Genomic DNA, 27,137 nt, shown 5'->3' on the forward strand with positions numbered 1-27,137 from the left:
CCAAAACGAATAAAGAACAGTCTAACAATTCAGCCATAATATAAGTCACTTAATTTGACTGCATATGTAAACATTTCATGTCAGCAACCTGCTTACTCTCATGCCAAATCTTGTTCATGCTCAAAACATGCATCTTAAAACAAAATTGATAGCTTTTTAAAAAAAAAAAATAGCAGCCAATTTTTATTGCAATTGATTTTGGAATTATGTCTCTTGTATTCTGCTAACTTGAATTCAATTTAGTCCAATTATTAAATGGTCGGTATTTGCAGATGAAGGTGGAGCTTCACAACTCCAATGTTCTCCCATACCAGTTCTCCCCACTTCACTGAGTCGTACCTATGCTCATGATATGTGAGATTTGAAGTCATTTTAAACAAGTTTTGCTTTCTCATTTTTTTGAACACAGTCCTTGATTATCTCCCCTTTATGGAGAATATTTACAGCTACCATCTTTCAACAACAATATATTCAGAAGAGACAATTGGTAACATCAACAGTACAGCATAAGGGTCTAGAAGAGTTGTAACTTTAAATGTCATTAAAGCAAAACCATATTTCTGCAAGCATTCACTTTCACATTAGAACTAATATAACCAATTGCTACTGCTTCTTCAAATACAACTGAAAAATAATTTTAGGGAAGAAAACAAGACAAAATGAATCTCTAATTATCCATATCACAATGTTTCATCATTTTTTTGTTATGCTATTCCACTGTATTTTATTACACAGTCAAAACGCACTTGAACATTACTTTTCTTACTTTACGCTTGCTGGTGTGCAGCTGAGTAAAGCAATAGCATATTTCAAAATAAAGTAATTAAACATGCATAGCAGCAGCCAACAACACTTACCTGCCATTCTTAGGCTATATTATATCATGCAACAAAAAGTAAAAGCAGAAATACTAATAATATGTGAACCTTCCAGAACAGCTGGCATTGATGCGAAGCTATACGTCTCTTGTGTTCAAAAGCACTTTTGTCTCTGTACCCTGAGCCCTCCTTTTAAGGAGGGATGAGGTTAACTGTCAAATTTCAATGCCAAATCAAATAAGGCTCACATATACACCTATAACGTGATAATGCCGGAGAGCTATGAATAGCTGTTGCGAGTCAATCTGTATACGCAGCGTTATTCAGTGGCACGCTGGAAGTGAAGAAAAAAGAATCAGGTTTCATATTCAGAACCAGGCTTCATTTCGTCCTTTAAGGCACATGTATCTCCTTGCAATTTCAGCAAGTATTCAAATAATTCAAATTCTTTTTAAAATTTTGAGTAGACGACAGAATTTTGGTTTAAAACAAGAACCATAACAGATTCCAACAGTGAAATATAATTTGAAAGCCCTCCCTGAAATAACGTTTTTAGGTTTTAGAAATGGAAGTTATTTTAAAACAGATTATTGCTTTCTGCAGAAGTTTGCTGAACAATTATCCATAGCTCAGGCATGCAAAGCTGTTAGAAGGATGGCAAAGTGAAAACATACATTTAGTACATGACAAATGCAGTCTACTGCAGGCAAAGAGTAATAGATATATAAAATCATCTTCTCACTTTCAAAATCAAGGAAAAAATTTGGCCCCTGCTCAAGGTCTGTGCATGTCAAAACTTTTAGAAGGTTCCCCATGTTAAGGTACCTGCCAAGACAAGAATGAGAGAAAAGAAAATTTTCTTTTTATAAGAAGGAACAGCCCAAATATAGTTGATTGAAGCAGTGGGGGAAAGAAGACCAGAGAGTTCCATCAGGCACGAACCCGTCCTTCAGGCTGCCACCCTGACGGGTGGAGGGAGACCCCCACCTTGGGGATGTACAGCTGGTGATCCCAGAGATGCAATGCAGCTTGCCTGTAAGAAGTGACTACGTCACCAACATCTTCACAGCCGCCCGGCCAAGAAAAGGGCAGAACCCCAACTGAAGGCATTGTCAGTAACTAATTCTGTCCTGGTACACCCTAGCAGCAGTGTCCTGAGCAGGAGTACCACATTGAGGGCTAAATACCATATTTGCAAGCACTAACATGGTAGCCATGCTACAGATTTTTACCTGATGGGACAACAGAAGGAAAGAGCTTTCATTTTGTCAGCCCTTATAATTTTGTCAGAAAGCCATTATAGAAAAGGACATCAAGTCACATCATTTCAGTGTGCAGAAAATGAGAACACAGGTATGCCACAGATCTTTTACACAAGGTGCCCAAAACATCCAGGAAGCTCAGACAATTCCACTTTGGACTTCTGGATGTAAAAAACGCACATTGACTGCGCCATGAATGACCAAACCAGGATCAGGAATGATTTAGTACGCACTTTTGTACAAGATAGGATTACAGTCAACAACTGCTCAGCACAGATTACTATGGCATACTGACAGAATTTTTCCTTTTATGATTACATGATTTGAAGGCAGATGGATGGACATCACTGACCACAGAGACCCAAAATGACTAAGCACAAGGAATGAAAATTTACACAGTAGCATGATGGTGGCTTGGCTACTACTGGAGGGGAAGAAAAAAAAAAAAGGAATGGAAAAAAGACACATGCAACTCTTTCAACTTGAAGATTTGCAACTGAGTCCCCTAGCCTTCACTGCAGCAGGTATCAACAACCCTGCTGTTACCATTGTAAATGCACCAGCTGTGAAGGGCTGAGAGACTTACTTTCAAAATCCAAGAAAAAATGTGCTGCATTGTGGTCTATGTCCCTGGTTAGCACCTTAATGAGATTACCCATGCCAGCAAACCTAAAAATAAAAATGGCAAAATAATTTAGTTCCAATAACCATTTCCTATTTTAAGTAGACGCCTGGGGCTCACTGGAGCTGGGCTTCCATTGGGTTTTGCACACTGTGGATTCATCACCTTCTGGTAAGAAGTAGAAAGTGCACACTGTATGGCGTATTTCCGCTCCTCTCCTCCTCACGGAGGAGCGATCATTGAAAGAATTAAAGAGTTATAGCTTTGACAAAAATAAAGATCCAATTTTCTGGCTTCTTCATCTTTCTTTGACACATTTAAAGAACTGTTACTTATGATGACTGAGCAATTGCGTCATTGCATAGCCAAGAAAGCCATTATTGCTTATGACAAAAGCACCATCAAATGAAACTGGTGTCATCATAAGTCCGATTCTTTTGCTATCTCTCCATAATCCAAAATAAATTTTGAAAAGCCTCTTAGTAGTAGTCATCTGTGGCCAATGAACAGTTTTTCCTATCAAATCACGTAAAGTGACAAGTTAAACACAAGTCAGACTTTTCCAAACACAGAAGATAATCAGGTTTCAACAATTCTTCTTATGTTTGCTGTCGCATCCCAGCTAAAAGAAATGAAAAGTGGAAAAAAAATTAAATAGTCATTAGATTACTTCGGGTCAGATAAATTAATGAAACCATGTCAAATGTTACGATAAGTCTCAGAAATCAATACCTTGAGTAGGACTATGAAAATTGCATTTCATAACAAGGCAGCTTTTTCAAGGACCCTCCCATGTTTCACAGAGGCTGAAAACATACTTAGGAACCATTGCCCTGAAGCACCAGGAGTTCACTGGAGTGCTGCTGCCAGACAAATACAAGACATTACCAGAAAATCTGATTTCAAATTATTTAATAAGCCATCAACAGTCTGACATTTAGATTCAAATTTGAATTTTCAGAGCCTGTGTTGCCACATTTCTTGAGTTCCATAAGAAAAATGCAACTGGTGTGTGAGGGAAAAGCAAACGATATGTTTTTCAGGATCCACAAGGTGCAGCAATAACTCACACAATCAACAAAAGGCAGAGAAGGAAGAGGGAATTAATCCCAGATCATTGAAAATTACTCAGTCTTTGCTCCAACAACTAATTACATTAGCCCGTGCTCCAACAACTTCTACAGAATGACTGAACAACAGTTAAAAGTCTAGATGTTCAGAAAAGCGACTTTGAGTGTAAGCCAAGTGATCACGGCGGGTTCTGCACCCAGAGCCTCATCACTAGGTGCACACTTGCTTTTTTGCACATTCAGCTTTCTCCTTGAACCCTCAAAAAGTGCAAGTCCTGCTTCCTAAGCGTTGGAACTCAGTTCTCTGGAAAGTCAGATCAGACTTCTGAGCCTGTGAGAAACACTCGTTATTTAAGGAAGTTTTAAAGGAAGTATTTAAGGGAGTGTCCAGTTTAGACACTTATCTCAAAAACTAATCCATCAAAATGTGTTTTTTCAAAAGGGCAGCTCTTCCAGAGCTTTCTATTCCATAGCTAAGTGAACTCTTCAAATGCTATACGTGCATCGATGCTGTGTAAACAAGCAACATCAGGACGCAGAGAAATTACTTTTCTGTATCTCACAAGCATGTTCCGTAACACAGGACTGAAAAAGCCACTTAGTCCATTCCCCAAGAACTAGGACATTCATAATCTGGAAAAAGCTGAGATACAGAGGCATTCTTAAACAATTATTTGTTAACAGGGACAATGAAAAGCCAAAAGTGCAAGCTGCCTAATGGTGACTGAGTCTGTAGATTCAGCTTTAAAAACCAAAGCTCAGTCTCAGAGCAGTGTATTACATATCTCGATTCCAACGTTAACCAACAAGCAAGTACACAGCAGCGAGTGGTGTCGACTGCCTGAAGAGAACTCGAACTACACCCACAATTACTGCCATGCTTCAGTTCTTCAGCCGCACCATCCCCTCCTCCACCTGAGTATTTTCACTACCTCAAGGAAATGCCTCTATGGAGGTTTGGCCTTTGTTTTGATATTAACCAGTCTCCTAAGAGTTTACAGGGTCACGCATGTGGTTTAAATATTGGATAAAGTTACTTCTGAAGGTCAGAGTAGGGGCATGCTTATAGGCTCCAAATATTTGAAGATAAGCTTACAGAAGAGCACATAGCCACTGCAGAAGAGATTGTTTAATTGAATCCCTACCACATCCTAAAATGAATAAGGGGTCAGGGACTCGGTCCTGCAATACAAATACCTTCATTCAGATCTTCATCCCTCAGAAAAGTTTGCTAATACAAATATATCGTTTCTTTCCTGGGAGTGAGTTTAAGAAATAGAGAAGCACAATAAAAGGTCTGGCAGTACAATGAAACAGCAGATATGAAACAAATTCAAGCAGAAGATGGAACTGATCTAATAGTAACAGTTCAGTGAACAGCCTCTCTCAGAAAAGGAGAGAAATTCAAGATGAGGAGACTGGATTAATTCAACTATGACAGCAACAAGATGACAACATGCGGTATAGGAATAAATTTCAATTTACACGAACAGAAAGCTGCATAAACACTTGTTCATAATAAAGTTCGTAACAGACCTCTTCCCTTGTGCACTCAGTATACTGAAAACAATCTTGATAAACTTTAGTCACATCAGTTTCGCATACAAGACACACAATCACATTTGCTTTCTTAGCAGCAAAACGTTCACCATACATTCAGTTTTTATGGAGTGAGTGGAAATCTAGCAGAAGCTGAACAAAACCAGAATTTTTTTTTTAAACTTGTATCAAGATGAATTTAACAGTTACTCAATGATCTCAGGTATTTCTGAAACCTGCAAGATTTGCTGGTTTTGATAACTGTGAGAGTGACCATTCCTCCAAGTTATATCCCAAAAAGATTTTAAGAGGCTAAAAAGAGAGCTTGAAAACTCCATTCAGACAAAAAGTTGAAAAGGTATAATTCATCTAGCATTTTTTGGGAAGACGTTTTCTCTCTCCTTAGCATTCAAGGCAATGAATGCAAGATCCAACACAGCAATTCACTCTTCTGGCAAAGCTAAGCACCAGTTTCTTGAGCTCTGAGATGGCCTTCTACAAAGAAGACCATGGTGCCAGTGTGGAACTCCCCAGCAGCGTGGAAGCAGCTACAGGTCAACATGCCATGGCTCAGGTTGGATGGCTCTACACTTCTCTACATTATTTTCCTTTCAAAATGTATAGCTAAGCAGAAGACGAGCTGACCTGTTGCACTCACCGGTGGAGCCCTAGAGAGGCAAAAATGAACACTGAGCTTTCTGAGAGGCTGCTATGGCAGCAGGACACCTGGATCAATCCAGAGTAAAGCAACGGAGCTCACGGACACCTCAGGCTTCTGAAAGGTCCAGATTTACTAGAGATACTTGTTTTGTTCAAGATGGCTTGTCATTTGTGTTTCTGCTGGGTCCAGAACACATGAATGAAAGTCCGTTACTGGCTCTGATATTAAAGATGATGACGGTCTGCATGTAAAAGAAACAGTCTGCAAAACTAGCTGTTACAGTTATCTTCAGGGACATCATCTGGTACCTGATGCCCTTCAAAAACATCACCAGAATAGATTTTGGTAGCTCTATGAAGACTTATCTTGATAATTAACCACCATAGTGGCATGACCAGTCAGTACTGATTTACCAAGCACACTCTCAATTTCCTTGAAAGTCCACAACTTGAGCTGAAGTAAGTAGAGTTACTGTTTCAAAAAGTCAGGTGTAGCTCCAGTTAACCAGCCCCGACACTGAACTATCATTGCCCAGTCAAGGCCATCTTCCAGCACTGACTGCATCCTCCTTGAGCACACCGCCGCATCAGTCAGCCCTGATTCAAGAAAGATCTGAGCCTGCACAAAGACCAAAGCCAACGGCAACCACTACTACTGACCGAGTTTTATATCCTGCAGTTGGGCTTTGTCCCACAGCCAAACAGCTAACTTGGATCACTGGCTGGAGGTGACTTTTGTGGGCAGTAAACTGACCCACAACTGTTCCAGTGCAACTGGAACAAAATCTACACTGAAGCTGAAATCCTTATCAAGAAGAATTCTGCATATTGCAATCACATGCCCAGCCTTAAGTACAGTTTAGGTCACTGCTTATTTTTTCTTACACAGCTTCAGACTGTCAACCTCTGACCAATTTTATTTGGTATTCTCATTCAGAATATAGTACACTACAAAACTTGCAAACTGTTTTTTCTCCCAGGGGTCTTGTTGATTTTAAGATTTCACAGTGCAGTGTCCAAAGGTGGCTCGTTAGGTAAACGAACAGTGTAAGATTCAGTAAAAGCACACTTTAGACCACTGAAGTTTTCTCTTGACATTAATCCAACATCATAAAATCAGAGTAGAAACCCGCCCCCCCCAGTCTCTGTGCAAAAACTGCCTGTCCCTGTGAAGCTGCCCAAAATCCCTCCTGGCATGCTCTGTACTCCAGCACAATACACGAAGCCACGTGGAGCAGGTTATGGGAAATCAGAGTGCGAGCCAAGAACATGGTTTGAACTTGACCTACTTGCAGAGGAAGACATACGGAATGCCACATCTGATTACAATGATTTGGCCCATTACAGCCTTATGGGGTTGTATGATGTTGCGTGTAGTGTCATGATCAGACAAGCGGAAAGCAAAGGCATATTTTCAAAACAAGTCTTGCACGCATGCCCCTCATGCTGAAAACGTCCCTGACACATTTTAGTTTTTTGTTTTTTTCCTAAGCTAAGCCCAGGGGAAATTTAATAGAAATACATGATGCAACTAAATTCACCCAAGCACCAAAGAAATCTCCCCCTTTGCACCTGAAAGCAAAACTGTACATTAACAAGGATTTTGCTTGCAACTGGTGAGTAGCTGGAAAACTTACTCTTGTTTAAGGTAAAATACTATAAAGATGTTCACAGGTGACATTTTTAATTTTGCTTTTTTCTATCGGAAGAAATTGTGCTTTCAAACTAGTCCAAAAAAACCCAGTTAAATAAAGAGATTAAAAAAATGTGTCTGTGACTATTGAAGAATTCCTGCTTCACGAAAACATCAGCTCACCTTTTGGAAAAGCATCCACTATTCCCAAGACTGCTTTTCCGGAAGCTTAAGACTGAACGGGAACATTCAGAGTATGAAAACTGCACTCCACAAAGACCTCATATCCACGCTCTGCAGTCTGGAGGAAGAAGTTAAGCATGGGACTATATGGGAAGCTCAACCTAATGAAAAAGCAAACACTTTCTTCCAGGGATTGAGTTTTAAAATTTCAGTCAGTCACATACGTGTGGCATAAACCTGGGATTCAGAGGTATTTGGGTAAAACAGTAAGTGAACACTTATAGCATTAAAAAGTCTAACATTATAGCATAATAATACAGCCCTATAACACTTACAGTGTTACTACATAAACAAACCCCTAGCTGAACGTCTCCCTGTACTGTTTTTCTAGAATAACAATCCTATCAGCCTGGCAATTGTTTCAAGGCTTACTGAACATTTTCTGCCTGTAGTATCTAGCCAGGGACAGGGAGGAGAAAAAAAGAGAAAAAAAACAAAACAAAAACCAAAACCAGTGAATGGGTGGCTGCCCACATCAGCTGAATCCAGGGCAGCCCTCAGCAACACACGGCATCACAGAGCAAGAGCTGATTGGATCCAGTGTCATTTTCTCTCCCGACGAAGCCATTCAGCTTCAAGAGCAGTGAGAATATATCTGCCCTCAGCCTTAAAAGCTGGAGAGCACTGCAGATGGAAACAGGCTTGTAAACTACATTGTGGGAATCACGCTTTTCAGAAAGTCGTAATATTTTCCTTGCATCCAAGCGCGTTTCTCCTAGTCTAATGCACATTTGTTTCTCTTCTGAATAGTGCTGGAGAAGCGTAGATGTCCTCTGACATGTTCTAGTTCCTACTACTGATATTGGTGCTTAAATTAATAAAGATCTTTCAATTAAATAAAATCCTGAAGTAATAAAATACATTGCCCAGACAATAAATAATTATTGAGCAATAGTAAAAAAAAGCAGTAGTTACACTCATAGTCTGGAAGAGAGACCAACACATGGAAGCTATCGGCTTCAGATTTAGGAAGGAGACGCTCGGTGCTATTAGCTTAAACAAGTCAAATTTTGGATAAGCTGGTCTCATTTTCAGGACTCAGCAGTAGTAACGTTGCTAATATTAAAGGAATCAGTTCACATACTGACATCTAACTGCTGAATCAAACACATACACGAAGTGCAACACCAGTCACCAGATCCGCATAAAACACACCGTTTCGTTCATTGCTGAACAATTTGTTCTAGCAAACGTAAGATTTCATCAGTTTTTAGATGCACCTTTACTACTTACTTCACAGTCTAAACCTATGCAGAAACCTGTGCACTGCTTTCCACTCCTGACACCTAGTGGTTATTCTTCCACAAACTACTAATTACAAACCAACCATAATAAAAGATATGCAAGCCAAAAAAAAGAAAGAAATACTACTCCATTGAATTTCTGGGGCTTCAATCATCAATATCTTATCTGAATAGTGTAAGAACAATTTACACTGCCAGATAGAAAATGGTTTTGTATCAGAAAGTAAGTATTCAGGCTACTTAAAAGCTGTTTAAAGCTCCCTCTGATGTCAGTTCTTTTTGGCTAAACTGACTTTGGTACAATAAACTGTTTTAGTTGAAACTGGAATTACTTTTTTTGAGATCACACATCATCAATAAAGTCTCCTTTCTGAACAAAACCGAATTCAAAACTGGTCATATCAGGAAAATGGAGGCCTGCCAGGGAAAATAGTCTAGTGAAAAAAGGCTTACATTCCTCAAAACCAGCATTGTAAAGTACGGTCAGGTCAGTGTTTATTCAGTCCATTTTTCCACTTGGAGGAAATCACGGGAAAGGCACTGAAGAATCCACAGTTCCTTTAGAAGAGGCAGTCTTAAAGCCTTGTTAATTCGGGAATATTTTGGTGGCGCAGCTGACACTGAATAACTTATTTGACAGGAGCTACAATAAAATAACTAAGTGTGCCCACACAAGTCTGGAATAAAACCCAGTTTGTCTGGAAGGATTACTCTCATTTTTAAAACAGAGCTTGTATTGAAAAGGGGAGAGACTATGGTCCAAAAATCTGCTCTGATTTACCCTTCAACTAGTAACTGCACAATTCTTCCAAAAGTGAATCTGGGGCTAGAAAATAGATATGCTTTCCTCTTTCAGAGCGATACAAGTTCAACATGCTTTCTAGCTTAATTCTGCATAGTGCTCTTAATTCAATTACATTGCAACCATCAGAAAAAAAAAACAAGCCACACAATACTTTTTTTAGTTCAGGGACATTTACATTCAAATGCATTTTACATTTTGCTTTCTCCTTTTAAGTTTTCAATCTTAAAAGCCTTTTGCAGTGCTGTAAATCCTCCAACAGAGGTCACCACCTTACAATTTGATCTGCCAGAGAAAGGGAAGCCTGTAACAGATGTGTTCATCCCGTCTTAGTGCCCTGCAACTCTGACAGCCAGCAATTTCCTTCCAGCCCAAACACTGCATTTAGTCCATGACGTTGTGACATTATCATGGAAACAGTGGCTAAAGTCTGCCTTTTTTCAAAATAAGCTGAGGACATTCTATTTTTGTCACGTACAGAAAGATGCAAAAAAGCATTTAACAAGAGATGCAGTAGATTTACAGACTGCTTTACAAAAGCATTTCTTACTCTACAAAAGATGGTGTGACTATTAAAACTGTGCTATACTACCATGTTACCAAGAAAGTTTCATATTTCAGCAATTTCAGCCATTTCAGCCTGTAATTTAACAGCTGTCAAACTGCTATCTCAAAAAAAAAAAAACCCCAACCCAACAGTAACATTGATTTGTATGATAAGTCCTCCTCCTGTTAGGTTTTCATCTCACTGTAAAGAAAAAAAAAACAACACAAAAAAACAAAACAAAAACCCCAAACCTGCAAGTTTTATCTAACTGCTAGGAAAAAAAAAAATCTTTTCAAACCTTAACTTCCCTATAATGTCTAGTCCAATTGATCAGCTGGCACTTCACATGAAAATGCCAGCCTAGTTTTATTTGGAAACCTGTTTTCTTTCAAAATAGCTGAAATCCCATCTACAAGACTCAGACTCCCATACATTTCAGTAGCCCAGCTGGGTGAAGCTGCACTGAGGCTCTGACAAACAGCCTTGGCAATGCTGCCATCTAATGTGCTAGGACAAGGAGTACAAGCATCCGCATCGCGCTCTACTGCTCAAAAAAAGTGTTTTCTTTTAGTTTGGCTCTGAACTGCCGCACCACTTCAAGTGCCTTGGCTTGCAAATCCTACACTACCAATATTATGATGAATTATCTAGTCATCAGGCTGATGGATATGCTGGTGGCTCATGGCCTGGATGAGCATACCATCTGCTGGATCAAGCACTGGCTGGATGGACGGTCCCGAAGAGTGGTGGTCAATGGAGTTAAATCCAGCTGGCGGCTGGTCACAAGTGGTGTCCCTCAGGGCTCGGTGTTGAGACCATTTCTGTTTAACATCTTTATTGATGACCTTGATAAGGACATAGAGTGTATCATCAGCAAGTTTGCAGATGACACGAAGCTGAGCGGCAGTGTTGATCTGCATGAGGATAGGGAGGCTCTACAGAGAGACTTGGATAGATTGGACGGATTGGCCAATGCTAATGGTATGAGCTTCAACAAGGCCAAGTGCCGGGTCCTGCACTTGCGCCACAACAACCCCATGCAGCGCTACAGGCTTGGGGAAGTGTGGCTGGAGAGCTGCCTGGCAGAAAAGGACCTGGGGGTTCTAATTGACAAGCGGCTGAACATGAGCCAGCAGCGTGCCCAGGTGGCCAAGAAAGCCAATGGCATCCTGGCTTGTATTAGAACTAGTGTGACCAGCAGAAGGAGGGAGGTGATTGTCCCCCTGTACTCAGCACTGGTGAGGCCACACCTTGAGTCTTGTGTCCAGTTCTGGGCACCCCAATACGAGAGAGATATCGAGGCGCTGGAGCGAGTGCAGAGGAGGGCAACGAAGCTGGTGACGGGCCTGGAGAATAAATCTTATGAGGAGCGATTGAAGGAGCTGGGACTGTTTAGTCTGAGGAAGAGGAGGCTGAGGGGAGACCTCATCGCTCTCTACAACTACTTGAAAGGACATTGTAGAGAGGTTGGTGCTGGTCTCTTCTCTCAGGTAATTAGCGATAGAACAAGAAGGAATGGCTTCAAGCTGCAGCAGGGTAGGTTTAGGCTGGACATTAGGAAAAAATTCTTCCCAGAAAGAGTGGTCAGACACTGGGATAGGCTGCCCAGGGAGGTGGTGGAGTCACCATCCCTGAATGTGTTTGAGAGTCGTTTAGATGTGGTGTTAAGGGATATGGCGTAGGGGAGAACTTTGTAGAGTGGGGTTGACGGTTGGACTCGATGATCCCAAGGGTCTTTTCCAACCTATGAAGGTTCCATGAATCATTCCATAAATGATTCTATGATATCAATACTCACTGACATATTCTACCTCAAGGGATTTCTTCGGAATGTCACAGTACTACACTGCAACCCTTGTGTGTGTGAACCTGACATTGACTGTCTACCTGCAAATTCAACTCAGTGACACACCACCCCTGAAGTACCAAAGAGGAAAGGAAGTCCCATGGCCTTCCAAAGCACATAGCTGGAAGGGCAGATTATTCTGTGGAGTTTCCTTTTTCTGAGACACCAGTCAGATAAAGTGTGTTTGCAGAATATAGAAGGCTAACGAAGGACATCAAGTTACTGATGGTACAACAGAAGATGACGAGCAGAATGATATTCCTTCCCATCCCATCTGTTATCAGGAACACTAACAAAACAGACAGGCACGAGGCAGGGAGGGGGGATAAAATTGGTGTCCACATGGTTGTCTGCTTCTTTAAAGTTTCACACGAGATTTCTTACAAGAACAAGTTTCTATTGCCATCTTTGTTATTCCCAGTTACTTCTTCAGACACCTCACGAAGCACAGTAGCAACTACTTTTATTGAGTTCGGATAGTTTTTCTTGTTATAAAGCAAGCGTACAATTAAAAAAACCCAGACCACATTTGCCTAGACTCCTCTAGCTGTGCTAAATCTGATTATCTTTTATCTCATTTTCTACCCCATCCAACGCACCTCAAATTTTCTTTTAATCTTAAAAATCAAACTAAAGGTATCCTGTAAGTGTAAGATATCATAAGACAGTTTATTTGCATCCACCTATTGGAAATATGGACGAACGTTTGCTACTCTCTAGTGATATACAACCTACAATTCATTAAGATCAGTGGCAAGTATGCAGAATACCATGCAGTTAGTTTCCTGCACCAGTCCATCACTGAACTCTACAACCTCATCTCATAAGGAGTTTCCACCACTTCCTGGGGGGGGGGGGGGAACCAACCCAACATATACACATGCAGAACAGAAAGCCATTAAAGAATACTAAATACGTTTAATAATCACATCTGACTCAGAAAACTTGACCTGAAAATACTTACATCCTAGAAGAACCACCAATACATGTTCTCCCTGTTCCTGCTCTTCCCTAAGCATCTGTGCATGTTTGAAGGTTCAGGTTCTATTGGATATTGAGCTTTTTTCAAGTTTTCACCTTATTCAGAAGGTGACCTCTAGTTAGCTTTGCCGCATTCTTTGAAGCTTAACCAAAGTTTTCAACAGTCTCCAGATCTTTACCATTGTTACCTTACTGGTGCTTTCCTACTGAAAGTGTTGCTTTGGTAGGGTAGCCCTTTGTTAGGGCTCTTGCCAGTCCCTTCAAACCCTTCACACTGGTGGGTCTCAGCTGGCTTAAGATGCTGTTAAGCATTTGGCAGCTACTTTGTCTCAGCACAGCTGGAGAAGGTGAAAAGCAGTCAGACACCTTAACTTCAGGGCTGATAAACCACCACCTTGGTTTATAAACCTTTTCCCTTCAATACCCAAATTACTGTTGATTCACAGTTTCCTCAAAGAAAACAGAAGTTTCTTGCCATATGCTGTAGCTGTTTGCTGGACAGCCTTCCTCCTCCTGCAGGCAGTACCATTCCCAGCAACGTCCTTTGAATTTTGCTAGCTTTTCTGGATGACTCTCACCTTCCTGAGCAGCAGCAGCACCACCATTCTAATAGAGGAATAAGTAGGGGGTGTGAAAGGATGAGCAAAATCAAGCACACACATGCAGAAGTCCTGGAGACTGTGCTTGGCTAAACGGACCCATGGTCTGACTCACTTTAGTGACTCTTATAACGTATCCTTCACAAATACACACAACGCTGTAAATAAAAGTTTGCACTTGTTCCAATTGCAACTTTACTAAACACTTATCCTTGACTTCGGAAGTAAAGGCTACCAAAATTGAAAAGGTACTTCTGGCACTGGATATTCTTCCATTAGTTTATTGTAGATTTGGGCAGTACTGCTGTATGCTTGCCCACTTCCTAGAGTCATTCCATAACCCCAGAGAGGTAAGACCATAGGGTAGAAGGACTGTTGGTCTGACCCAGCATTGCCATAAACTCTCCTAAGAATGACAAAATAGGATATAAACCTCAAAAACCAGCAATTCTGTGAAACAAGTATTTTAATACATCAATCATGCACTAAAATAAAGGACAATTACTTTAGTAACACATTTATAATGACACATACTCTTAATTCCTGAATGGGGTATTCTAATAGTTTTGGACACAGCACTTGGAAGTGTTTTCTACTGCTGTCAACAAAAGTGATGACAAATCAATTTAATCAGCTCCCCAGAATTCAAAGAGCTTTTTGATGATTGATCAGAAACAGAAGAAAAGTAAATCCTACCTCACATTTGGTAGCATTGCCTTCCCCATCTGACAGGAGAAAGTTACCTATGCTGGCACAGCACAATAAACATGAAGTTTAACCCACACACTTTATGTAGTAGCTTAGATGACAATTAGCAGGTAATAAGTCTAAAAGCTAAAACCTTCACATGGGCATATGCTACCCCTTCAGACTTACAAGCCGGTCCAGAGTACTGGTTTCTGGCATAAGGCATCTGGTTCAGAGAAGATTTGAAGTCACACAGTAACTTTTTAGTAAAGAGACTGAGAAAGAAAAAAAACACACACACAAAAAAAAAATCACCTGAACATTATCTCTTCATTCAAATCTTCCAAGAAGCTTAAGCGTAATCTTCCGGGACAAATTCTTAAATGTGGCCAAGCTACTCTATTCTGTGCATACTGAAAATGTCTTTATTGAAACAATGCGACTTCTTCACATCGCTAAAGCAAAGAGTTTTCAAAGTGATTACCAGGCTGTGCGGTGAGGTACTGTGCAAGCAACAAACCAAAGAGCTGCAACCTGGTTTAGCATCTTTAACCACAGAGAGGCATAAATTAGGTTATAGATCAAGACTTCCTAGTGAACACTAGAAATTTCAGAAGTTGTAGAAGCAAATGGGGGGAAAGGAGTTCTTGAAGAGAAAACTGCTAGTGTTCAGCACACTCCCATTTTCTGCCCTTCAACATATTAAATTTTTATTTCTTATATGTCAGGAGAGTTTTCAAACAGGTTAAGTTTCAGTTCTTACCTACAGCCAGTGCTGCACTCTGTTCTTGGCCTCCAGGCTGTTTTAAAAGAAAAAGAGATTATGAAAATTCATTCTTTTGCATCAAAGTTCTTAAATGTAATGCTACGTGATCTTACAAAAGCAGACTAGCATCTGTTCTAGACATTGTACTACTTGTCTGGATCTACTTCATAAATGTAGTTCTGGATCTACATGCCACAAGTGACTTTTGAAAAAATACGCTAAAAAAATAGAATGCAGAACTGTGTTTTATCTCTAGGTGTACAAAATAAATAGGGAACACCATTATTTGGCAACAAATGTTTTTCTAGGGAGGAAGGCTGCTGGTGTTAGATAATCCATAAGAACACATATCCCACAATAAATTTAATTACTAAAGAGTCAAAGCTACACTAAATACCAGTGGCAAATGGTTTATCTTGCATTTCACTTTGCATACACAAACTTAAAAAAAAGAGAATAACACAAGACTCTTAATTCAACCACACAAATTAGCTCTTGAAAAAATTCACAGCTTGCGTGCTGACCTCCTGGAGAAGGCACTTTCAGGTCACCACTGAAAACCATTTGCTTAACGAAGAAAACTAGCCTTCTTAGACAGCTTCAGTCTGCTATACACATTATTAACCACCATCTTACAGCTCGTTAAATAATTATGTTAATAGTACAGTTTAAAGGAGAAGATACGGAGTACTACAGTATCTCATAAAGCTTCACAGGAAAGAGTAGTGTAACGTTAGCTTGGGAAGGCTCTGAAGATCGACAGCACCACGGGCAAGCAGCAGAGTGGAGACTCTCATGAGAATGACTCTTTGCAGCCCACCGAACTGAACATAAGCAAAAAGGCGACGACACTGTTACAACTGTGGAAATTTATTTCTCCATTTTTTCCAGCGTATGTATCTCTCAAAGAGGCTTCTCCCCTTGACCAGGATTTCTTTAAGCTTGAGTAGCACCTTATTTTTCCTTTGCCAGTTGGCTTCAGTAAGGAACAGTGAGTATTCCAGGACAATAACTACTTCACAGGACACAAAGATAGTTAACGGCACTATCTTTGTAAAAAACTACTGTAGCTTCCCTAAAACTCACCCATTCTCCTAGGCACATTTTAAAAAGTGTTTTTTTCCCCTCCTCATGACTGCAGGCTGCTCAATCTGTGCTTTGAGACAAAGCAACAACAACAAAAAAAAAAATCAAACACTGACTGGAAAACATTGGTCCCCTGCAGGTCAGGGAAGAACATGACTGGTACTGCAAATAGAGAAACTGAAACCAAAGTTAGACCCAACACTACTTCAAAAAGCTGATTTCCTGAAAAAAGTGAAAGAAAAATCAAATAGGGCAAAACATTTAAGAATGTTAAAAAATTCTACCTAGAAATAGGTATTTCTGGGGGGTAGTCAAGAGCTCTGGTTAAGCTGATTTTGGGTGGGAGTCCAACTTAATTCAGCGGGCTATAAACAAAAAGGAGAAGTCCAAATACATTAGAATGACCAGACTACAGAAAAAAAAAAAAGAAAGTAACAGACAAGAAATCCACACGATATAGCATCAAGGCTAGGGACTTTTTAAAAAAATGTTTCCTAACAGCATTAGTTCATTACAAAACAGAAAAGTCTAAATTTCTAGACAATAAAATTATTTTAAAAAAGCCCAGAACTGCACAGCTCTTTACATTTTTCTGGACAGAACACTCTTATGATCACAAGCGCTTACCACCTACAGGAAAGGTGTGTGCTGATGCTCAGGTAGCTTGTCCTGAAGGCGTCAATGAATGAAAGTGAATTATTAACAAAGTCTTGCAGAACTCTTGTCATACGGGCATGAGGAGAGAAGAGGCCCAGTGGAGCCATTAGGCAAAAGGGAAGCCACCAGGAAAGCTGAGAATTATAAGTCAGTTGGACTATCATCAATAACAGGCAAAGAGGTGTTAACATCCATGAACGGGATTCCTATCTTTTAGTAGCGATGAGCACGCCTTCATGCAAAACAGATCAGACTGAGCACATCTGATGCTATCGACTTGGTTTATACCGGCAAGCTGAGAGATATTTGATTTTTGCACAGCACATGGTATTTTAAATTTAGAGGTTAGCACTATGCAATATAATAAAACGCTGTCTAAACAGATAAGAAATTGACTTGCAGATCTCTGGCAGACAGCGGGGAATAATCAATCATTAACAGTGCCAGATGTGAAGTTAATAATGTGCTGGATTCTTTACACAATTAATTTTTGCACTTCTGGATGCACCTTAATTCAGACGTAAGAGTATCTAAGTGAACAATTGCCTATTGTCAGGTTCAGAGTGCATCACTTGGGTTCTCTCTGTTAGTACAGAGGATCTGCAAAACATCTGAGCTTCCTTCTGACTGATTCTCAAGGTTTGGATCTGCAGATCAATATAGGAAGAATACCAAAAGGCACAAGAGGAGACATATATAATTTAACAGGTAGTGAAACACTGAATAATACAGAACCAAGCATTTCTTCAATTGCTTGTGATTCTGAGGCAGACAAGTATTTAACATGATATTACAAAGAAAAGCAGCTCCAGGAAGGAAAGTTACCTTTTATTCAATGGGTTAACAGCTCACGGATTTTGTTTAGCTTTTTTTTATACCATTTTATGGAGTCAAACAGCAGAAAGATTAATGTGTCCCATCCCAGGAATCTCTATTACACACACACTCCCTCCCTTCACTCGCAGCCTAACTTCACCACAGCAGAAAAAGGAAAAAGCATACGCTAACATCTCAGGCCAACTACAACTGCAATTTAAAGAACTGTCACAACAGCTGGAAAACAAATGGGGAAAGATGTCTACAGCCATTAGAGAGGGACAGTGAATCATCTAAACTGTAGCTATTCATTTTCAGAAGACAACAAAACCAAGCATCGTTCAGTTTGTCAAAGGAAAAGCTGTAGTTGACACGAGTCAAATGGTACCCAAATATAAAAGATGCACTAAGTAAACTTGGCATCATTGTACATAACGAAACTTGAAAAAAAATAAAATAACTGGCTAACCACTGAATAAGCTCTGTGTTTTGAACATCCACCTCATATTGAACTGATGCTGCTTAACTCGGCAGTACATGAAAACAGATTTCAGAAGAGAAAAACTAACCATTAACTTCCACTACGAAACCAGTGTTTTCCGCCCAACCCTGACTGAACTAATTAAGAAACCTCTACACACAAGCATAGACTTGTCAGCAACTGTCAGTCTGGATTTGTTACAAGACTGGTGATTCTGCAGCTTTCCAACACTCAGGTTTTTCTGCCCATTAAGAACAGAAAAGATTGGGTAATAAGAAAGAATTGATAACAACTTCGCAATGCCCATCTAAATTACTTTCTGTGTACTTGATCGATACCTCAACTCACCAGGGAACTTCAAAAAGAATTCCTTCATTAAGTGTTGTAAGCGTTATGAAAGCTTGCACAGGATTCATCTACTCCATGTGAGGTATGAGGCACCCAGGCTTTAGTAGTGGTCTTCAAAACACCATGCACTCTGTCGCTTTTAAAGAGCAAACGCTTAAATTGCTTGTTCAAAGTTGAAGCTTGCACTAGGACTTCCCTTGGTAAACATCACCAACTTGAACCCTGTGCCAGCCACAGGTGGGCTACGGCGTGGATGTTCTCCGTCCATGAATCTCAACTGCCCTTTGCAGAACAGCACAGGACCTAGCTCAAAGGCTACACTCCTCTGGCAGTTTTTAGACACTCCTGCTCCCTCGTTCCAGTTACAGACTAGAAATTAAGCTTGAGGAAACCACTCCAGAAATTGGTTACTCTTAGAAGCACACATTAAAACATAAAAAGCAAGCCCAGTCCAAAACAGAACCACAAGTTAAATACATCCCACATCTTGTGGGTAATAAAAAAAGAACACTAAGAAATGTTTAGTAATAAAACTTGATTTTTACTTTAGTAACAATAACAGATGGCTAAGCTATAAAAATAAATCGTAGCTAAGATCATGTTTCAAAGGAAGTTTCAGGGCATCTGCAGATGAACCCACGGTTTAATGCTAAATGGATATGAACTCCAACGTTAACATCAGTGATTCTAAAAGAAGATTCTGCTCTATCTGTATGGCAAAAACCAAACATTAGACTAAGTCTATGCAAAGGTAGTCTATCACTACTGCAAAGCGACCTCAGTTCTTTATAAGAAAGCAAATCTGCTGGTTGCCTGCTATAAAACCACCTTTTTTTTTTTTTACTTTTGGCTATAGAAAGCTTCATCTCAAATCTTTCTTCTCCATTCATTTTTACTTACTCTCCTGAAGTTAAGTTGCACCTTAAAAGTCTATTGTTATATTAAGCCTTTCCCTAACCTATATAATTTCTTAATGCTGTCTTACAATATCTCATGTTACTTGCTACACTCAAACCTGTGGTTTAGGTTTATACATTAACAATAGAGAGGGTGATCTGACATGAAAGATTTCTTGGCGGTTCTCGACCAGTGTTAGACACCTGCCAAAAGCACATTATGCTTCGTCTTTCATTCACAGATTAAAATGCATTTATGCCAATATAACTCTCACTCTTCACAGCTATATTGGCATACAGGTCTTCATACTGTGCATCCAAACATCCAGCGACGCTAGATGTCTAGCTCCACATGCTAAGTTAGGAGTACAACGAATTACTTGCATCCTCCAAGCGAGGTCCACAAAGCTCTGTTTCAGTTCCTCTGAAGTTTACTCTGAAGATTTGGCTTCAAAAGGAACGTAGCAAAGAGCCAGCAGGTTTGCTTTGAAGGAAATAGTTCAAGGAAGTTTAGATGCTGCACTATAGATTAACAAAAAGGGCACAAGGTTATATACACATACCCCTTTCATAAAAAAAAAAAAGAGGGGAAACCACATATAATTGAGAAGCTTGTATGGCGTAAGAGGATACTCACACATATACAAGACTAATACGCAGCATGAAAACTTGTATTTCATCCACTTACAGGTAAGTTTTCCACAACAAACCATTACCTTGGCTTAGTGGAATCAGTAAAATGAACTATCATAATCCTCATTTTTGCATCTTAGGAAAAAAAAGCTGCAAGTTGAAGACCAAGTACAAGGTTGTTGGGTTTTTTTAACTGAATCAGAAAGTTAATTTAAATATTTCCAAATAACTTTTCCGTTTCTCAAAATAAGTGAGAATATTAAGTGTTAGGTAACCAAAGACAAATAAGGACTTGTAGGAAAACAGAGACAAGACTTCTTTGGATTGTTTCATCTGGGGGTGTTTTTTTTTTGGTTTTGGCGTTTGGTTTTTTGGTGGGGGGAGAACTGTGATATTTTAGTCCAGGCTACACAACTTCCTGTTTTACTGGAGAAAAAAAAAAAAAAAAGAGCTTGCAAGAATGACTGAAGCAGAGTCCTGTGACTAACAGTCAATTATTCAACAACTGAACTTGCTATTTCGGTAGGATATTATCTCCTATATTTCTTTTGAACTTCCATAAATCTAAATCCTGAAGTGATTCAGTACTGGGTATATTACACAAACAGAACTTTGAAGATCTACATAGCATTCAGGTTTTCGTTCCTCAAAAAAGTACTTAAAGGACTTATGTTTTCCTAAGCTAGGAAGAGATGTTGCATGCCCTTACAGCATTATAATATATAAATTACATTGCTGTCTTATTGCATGTTTAACTTCCCTATGACTACTTAGCACTGATATTTTTCCGCAGTTGATGCTGCTTCCTTTCATGTTACACTGTTAACACCCAGTTGTGAAGTGTTCCTGAATACCAACTAAATGATTCAGCAGCATTTTTTTTTATTTTTTTTTTTTAATCTAAGCTACAAAAATGATATAGTTTCTTAGGAATATGGCAAAGTTTAAGATAGTGTTCTGACTCAGTATCAGCGTAACAGAAACGAAACCATACCCTGCCCCAGGAAGTTTGCAGCAATACTCAACCACTTGCGTAATAAAAACAGTAAGACAAGAAAAGGTCAAAAAGGCTTTCCCATTCAACATTATTAGTAGTGTATTATCAGCTCTGAGCAACCTCAAGACCCATAGCCCTATTCAGTAACGCTTAAACAGAGGAGTCCTTTTTTCTTACAATCTAGATTTCTATGCTCAGGGTAGACCACTTTCCTCTGGACTATACTGGGTCACGTGAACGGAGAGGAACTTCTATCATGAAAGGAAGCCAACCACAGAAGAGTAATGTGCCACCTAAACCATCTTTTTACTTGTTTTAGTGAGTTCTAACCATAAATTGGTTCCTCAACAGTATCAGAAATTAAGTGCTGAAGCCATAGTTCATGTGCTAACAGGTAAAAGCGCAAAATGAATCTAGACGTACACTGATTAGACTAGAGCTACAGGAGCTTCACGGACAGCATCTCTACTGCTCAGAGGCAATGGGCTTGTTTATTCCAGATTCCAATGAACACAGACTAGCTTTTAAAAAGCCTGAAAAGCCCTTTCTCAGAAACAACAGCAGTAAGTTTTGTCACATGCTTCTCACAGACCCAAGGGCTGAGCAGTTGTAGGGGATACCCAAGCAGTTTGCTTTAACTCCTTGCCCCCAAGGCCCCTAGGGCCACCCCACTCAGCCAGTCTCAGAAGAGGCAGTTCCTCCGTAATCATAACTCACACACGAGCCAGGAGGCAACGCTGTGCCAGAGTGACCATGACACAGCCCTGGGACAAGCAGTAATTTCTGCTGAGAAGGATCAGAGGACCTCTGCTTTGGCCAGAGTAACTGTCACATAGCACTAAGGCTCTTGAAAACACCTCCAGCTCTACCAGGAGTGCTTTGCACTCCACCTACACAGAAAGATCTGTAATAACCATTTCAGCTAAAATTAAAAAAAAAAAAAAAAAAGGGGGGAGATGGGGCAATGAAGGAAAAAAGGGAATCTCTTCAGACCAGCTAAACAGTAACACTCCAGTAGCAGAAGTCTGAGATTATTTTAATACAAAGGAAAACATGGGTGATTAGATGTCACAGTAAAAATGATGAACAGAAATACTCAAGACAATTGGATCAATCACTAGCTGTCCAGGGAGGAAGAATCTAACCATGTTGCTTTAACCTGTGACCTCAAGTGTTTATTGGGTAGCATTTAAGATGGAAGCATGCACAAAAATTACAGAATACAGGATAACAAACGTAAGAGATGTACCATGGGCATGTCTGGGCCCAGCTCCTGGGGACCACTGTGTGCATTCAACAGCTTTGTCCAATAGTCGGGGGTGGGGGGGTAAAACAACAGTAAAACAGGAGCCATATAACAAGGTCTTAATCCTGCATTGTAATTTAATGATGCTGTCTCAACAGCTGCACACTATTTCTGCTTGATAATTTCCAAAATTAATCCCACAATGAGCTAAAAGGAGGCAAGCTGCATCAGGGGAAGTTCAGATGGGACGTAAGGAAAAGGTTCTTCAATGAGAGGGTGTTTGGCCAGTAGAACAGGCTCCCCCGGCAAGCGGTCACAGCACGAAGCCTGTCAGAGTTTAAGGAGCATCTGAATGACGCACTTAGTCATATGGTTTAGTTTTAGGTAGTCCTGTGAGGAGCAGGGAGTTGGACTTGATGATCCTGATGTGTCCCTTCCAACTTGAGATATTTTATGAATCTAAATAATAAAACTGCAGTTATGTGGTCAAGCAGCAAGCTGAACATTAACCAGATCTGAAGGACATGTTAGTAGTCCAAATCCCTACAGAGTTAGAAGTAACAAAAAAAACTCCAACAAAACCTAGAAACGTCCTTTACCAAGTATTTAGGAGTCCTTCTGCAAGTCAGGAAGTGAAATACGCAACATCTGACATTAACCTAATAGAACAAACCACATTAAAACATAACACGAAAAGCCAGTCACCTGTCTCAACAAGCACAGATTTTCAGGTCAAATGTCTTTCTGATGAGAAGAGTTTACATATTTTGCTAGTCTGTTTAAAAGTGACTTTTTGAAAAGTCAAAACAACCCTTAAATAAATGTCTTTGATTTGAAGGCTCATTGGACAAACAGAATTAAACAGTTCACGTTGTCCTGAGCAACTGTTTACAGGTGGAGAAAAATAGCAGCTTTACCTTCATAAACAAACGGGCACGGCTGAAGCCTCAAACAGAAGAGTTTACTGAATGAGCCATGAAACCGGATTCAAAACTTGCTTCTTTTTAAACTTACTCTATGAACTGTTGCAGTCAGACCACTGCATATAAAGCAAGGATATTTTGGAAGAGCTCTATACCGAGTTCTGCTTGATTTCAGTAAAAAAGCCTGTCACTGATCATTTACAGATTATTACCATCTTCATTCAAGGTTTTAAGTAATTTTATGTCCCCTGTGAGAGAAAAGATACCACATTACATTGCGTCAGCACAGGCAGATTATTTACATTCTTTTCTAATACATACTATTAGACTTTAACAAACACAGGATTGTACAAAAACTTTTAGCCCCTCAATCTATTCCCATGCTATCGCAGGCAGCCGCGTTAAACAAGCCCCAAGACAAAAAATACATAATGAGAGACAGCTCAGTTTGGCCTAAAAAACCCAGCCTGTCAGCTCATCCTCTTTCTTGCCTTAGATACCAGCATTAATACAAAATAAACGGACGCTGGCAGAACATCAGTAACATGATCAGAATTTCTACCAAAATATTTCACAGTGAGTGTCAAAACCCCAAAAAGTACTTAACCTCCATACACTAAGAACCATTTCAACAAACCCACTTTCACATGGACGACAAATCAATTCAAGCAGCTCTGCGGAACTGCAAATATAATTTACAGGCAAATGTACAGCAATATATTTAGAGCAACACTACCAAAAGAGATTGTTTTTAATTTGTGGCACAAATGGGAAGTAAAAGTGGTTTCAGTTGTCAGAAAGACATTCATTTTTCTTCATGTATTTACAGTATGCAACCTCACTGTGACAGATTATTCTTTTACCTCAATGGTTCCCACATTACCCTGCTGTTGGTATCTCGTAGACTCTGCAGAAAAAGCTTTTCAAGTTGCTCAGAAGCATTTGTAACTTCACCACTTTTTACACTGGTAATATAGGTTTCCCCAAATGAAAAAAGTCCCTCTGAAAGCACGCATTAAAAGCTGCACATTTTTAACACCTATTTTCTTGTTTAATAGAGGAAACGTTTCATAGAATCGTAGAACGGTTTGGGTTGGAAGGGACCTTAAAAGTCATCTAGTTCCAACCCCCTTGCCACGGGCAGGGACACCTCCCACTAGACCAGGCTGCTCAAAGCCCCATCTAACCTGGTCTTCAACACTTCCAATTAGCATTCGGCAAAACAAAACAGAACCTTACTTCATATTTCTTGCACCACATTTGACTTTACATAAACTTCCCAGAGAGTCGAAGCCATAGAGAAGTCCGTAAGATATACAACATGGCCTTACTCAGCACAGGATCTCTTCCCAATGAGGCCCTTCATTTCTAACCTTTTGTAGGCAGGCAGCTACGGGGACAACTGGATACAAACTTTCTTGCTCCTTTTAAATTTAGCACATATTAAGGGATTTGCTAAGAGATTTTAAAGATCCTCCTCGTAAGGAAGGAGGACATTTAAAGATGTGTCAGTCAGACAAATAACTCTTATAAGCTCTTATAAGAGCTATACAAGCCACAACAAAGCGTTCTCAAAATTAATAAGAAAATGACAGGTATGCATTTACTTCTACTTTGCAAACATAATAACGAAGGTGTTTTCATATTTATTAAAATTAGCACAAAGTGCAAAACCTGTTAATCCACAAACACTGCAATATCAGTTCTGGAACAGGGACTCCACAACATGTTAATCAGCTTGCTCGAAACTTCTCCCCATCATCATTACAAGGGAACAATTTTAAGTTGTATGGAAAGATTTTTAAATCTTCAAGCATGCAGCCAAGTGCAAGCTGCATATGAGAGATAACGCTATAAAGTAGGAATGAATAATTATCAGAGATTGTACGCAAAACCAGGAGATAATTATCAAGATCTTTTCTGAATGACTGATACTCTGGAAAAATAATCCCATACAAGTAAGTTAACGTAATGAAAAAGAAAAGCTAATACAAGAAAAATAGGGCAAACGCTAAAGTGTTACATGTCCCGTAATGTCATATAATGTTATATATCACAGTGTCTGTGATAATGGACAGCTGAAACATTATAACTAAAAGAAATACCACCTGGATAAAATAAGCCCTAATGGCTATTTAAGACATATTTAAGACCAAGGTCCAGCTGGCTTAATATTTCTACCTCAGCAAGACCTGGACACGCTCTGCCCCAAGGGATGTTCACGTGTCTCATTCTCTCGTCGGTGTATTCCCAGAGTCGGGGGCCTGAGCTGAGACCTGGGTCAGGTCCAAAACATGGTAGAGCTCAGTGGGCTCTCAGCTGATGTCTTCCCAGACCAAAGTCAATGCTGGAAGCAAGTTTGTGCAGCACTACCCCTGAGCTAAGAAGCACTGCTTGGTCCTAAAGGAAATGCTGAATTTAGACAAATACTTTACCACAAAGTTGCAGACAAACAGCTACTTTCTAGAACTACCAAGTTTCAGTCAGCACGGACATCCTGACAAAATTCTCTCTCCAAAAGAGATGGGGGATGATGGGGTGGGAAAGGAAGCTGAAGCAGGGAAATGGACGGAGGACCCCTCACTACTGAGCTAATGAGCTTTACAGTTTTCTGTACGGGGCAAGCTATGCACTCAAATTTAGTGACAAGTGTACATTATTTATTCACATCATACATAATCATGTATATTAACCTAAAAATTACTATCAGGTAATTACAATGTTATAATTGTGATAATTACAATCCTTGGACCCAGGTGCATAACCCCATGCTGGGCTAAGAACTCTCTCCTGACACAAGTTTACTTGGCCCTGTATCTCAAATGGTAGCAGTAAACAGGAGGGTAGGATTCAAGCTTTATAGATAATATATAGCAAGGTATATTCACGGAGGGAATCTGAATGCACAGAGGGAATCCAAATGCATGTTTAGTTTACAGCTTTGTGGATGTCTTCCCCCATACTGAAGACTGCTACTTCATTTACAACAAAGTGTTTGAGAAGAGAGCTGTAAATCTGGTACCTACTATCAATGGCCATATGATTTAGCTATGTCAAGACACATTCAGATGTATTAAATTCTCATGTTTCCTTGTGATTGCCTTGTAATAGTGCAGCTCAACATCTTAACTTACATGCTGGTAAACTGCTTTAAGTCGTCATAGCTCTTCACTGACGATCCTTTTACCATTCTAAACCTACAGGCAACCTACAGATAACTTTAAACGCCTGTAAATTATGATACAACTCAGTTTTAGCATCACATATTATCTTCAGGGAAAATTATGCCTCAAACACCCATAGAATAATTACAAGCATCCTCCAAAGCACCTGCACACTCAAATTAGTATGCTTCGCCACATTCAACTTTTAAACTAGATTTCGTTAGTTTCCTTTTTTCTCTCTCTTTCCAGGCCCTGAAGAATCAGATTTAAAGTTTCAGTGTTCACACAATCAGACTTCCAATAGTCTTTATATAGTAAGAGGTACAGACATGTTGTATTAATCTTGGTAGAAAAGGCAAATAGACAATGTTTAAGGTCCCACTACAGAAAAAAGGCTAGTCTTTTTTTTCCCTACTGTGAGAGCAGAAATTTAATCACTTTGTATTCCAATTTAAATACCCACACATTATCCACTGCTACCAAGCCTTTTGTCTGGCAAGCTACGGTTAATTAAAAAAACCCTAAAATTATTGCGTGAACTACTTCTTGCTTTCAACAGATCAAAATACTT

The 27,137-nt window shown here is 39.7% G+C and overlaps 1 protein-coding gene across 1 annotated transcript in view; it reads right to left on the minus strand.

Moving 5' to 3' along the window:
* CYRIB (CYFIP related Rac1 interactor B) overlaps positions 1-27,137 on the minus strand; it is a 76,803-nt gene that overhangs the window by 15,299 nt on the left and 34,367 nt on the right. Inside the window, 1 exon segment of the mRNA XM_063327534.1 lies at positions 1,561-1,643. Within this exon segment, the coding sequence (XP_063183604.1) occupies positions 1,561-1,643 (83 nt within the window).

Source organism: Chroicocephalus ridibundus, chromosome 2 (genome assembly GCF_963924245.1).
Source record: "Chroicocephalus ridibundus chromosome 2, bChrRid1.1, whole genome shotgun sequence".
NCBI classification, from domain to species: domain Eukaryota; kingdom Metazoa; phylum Chordata; class Aves; order Charadriiformes; family Laridae; genus Chroicocephalus; species Chroicocephalus ridibundus.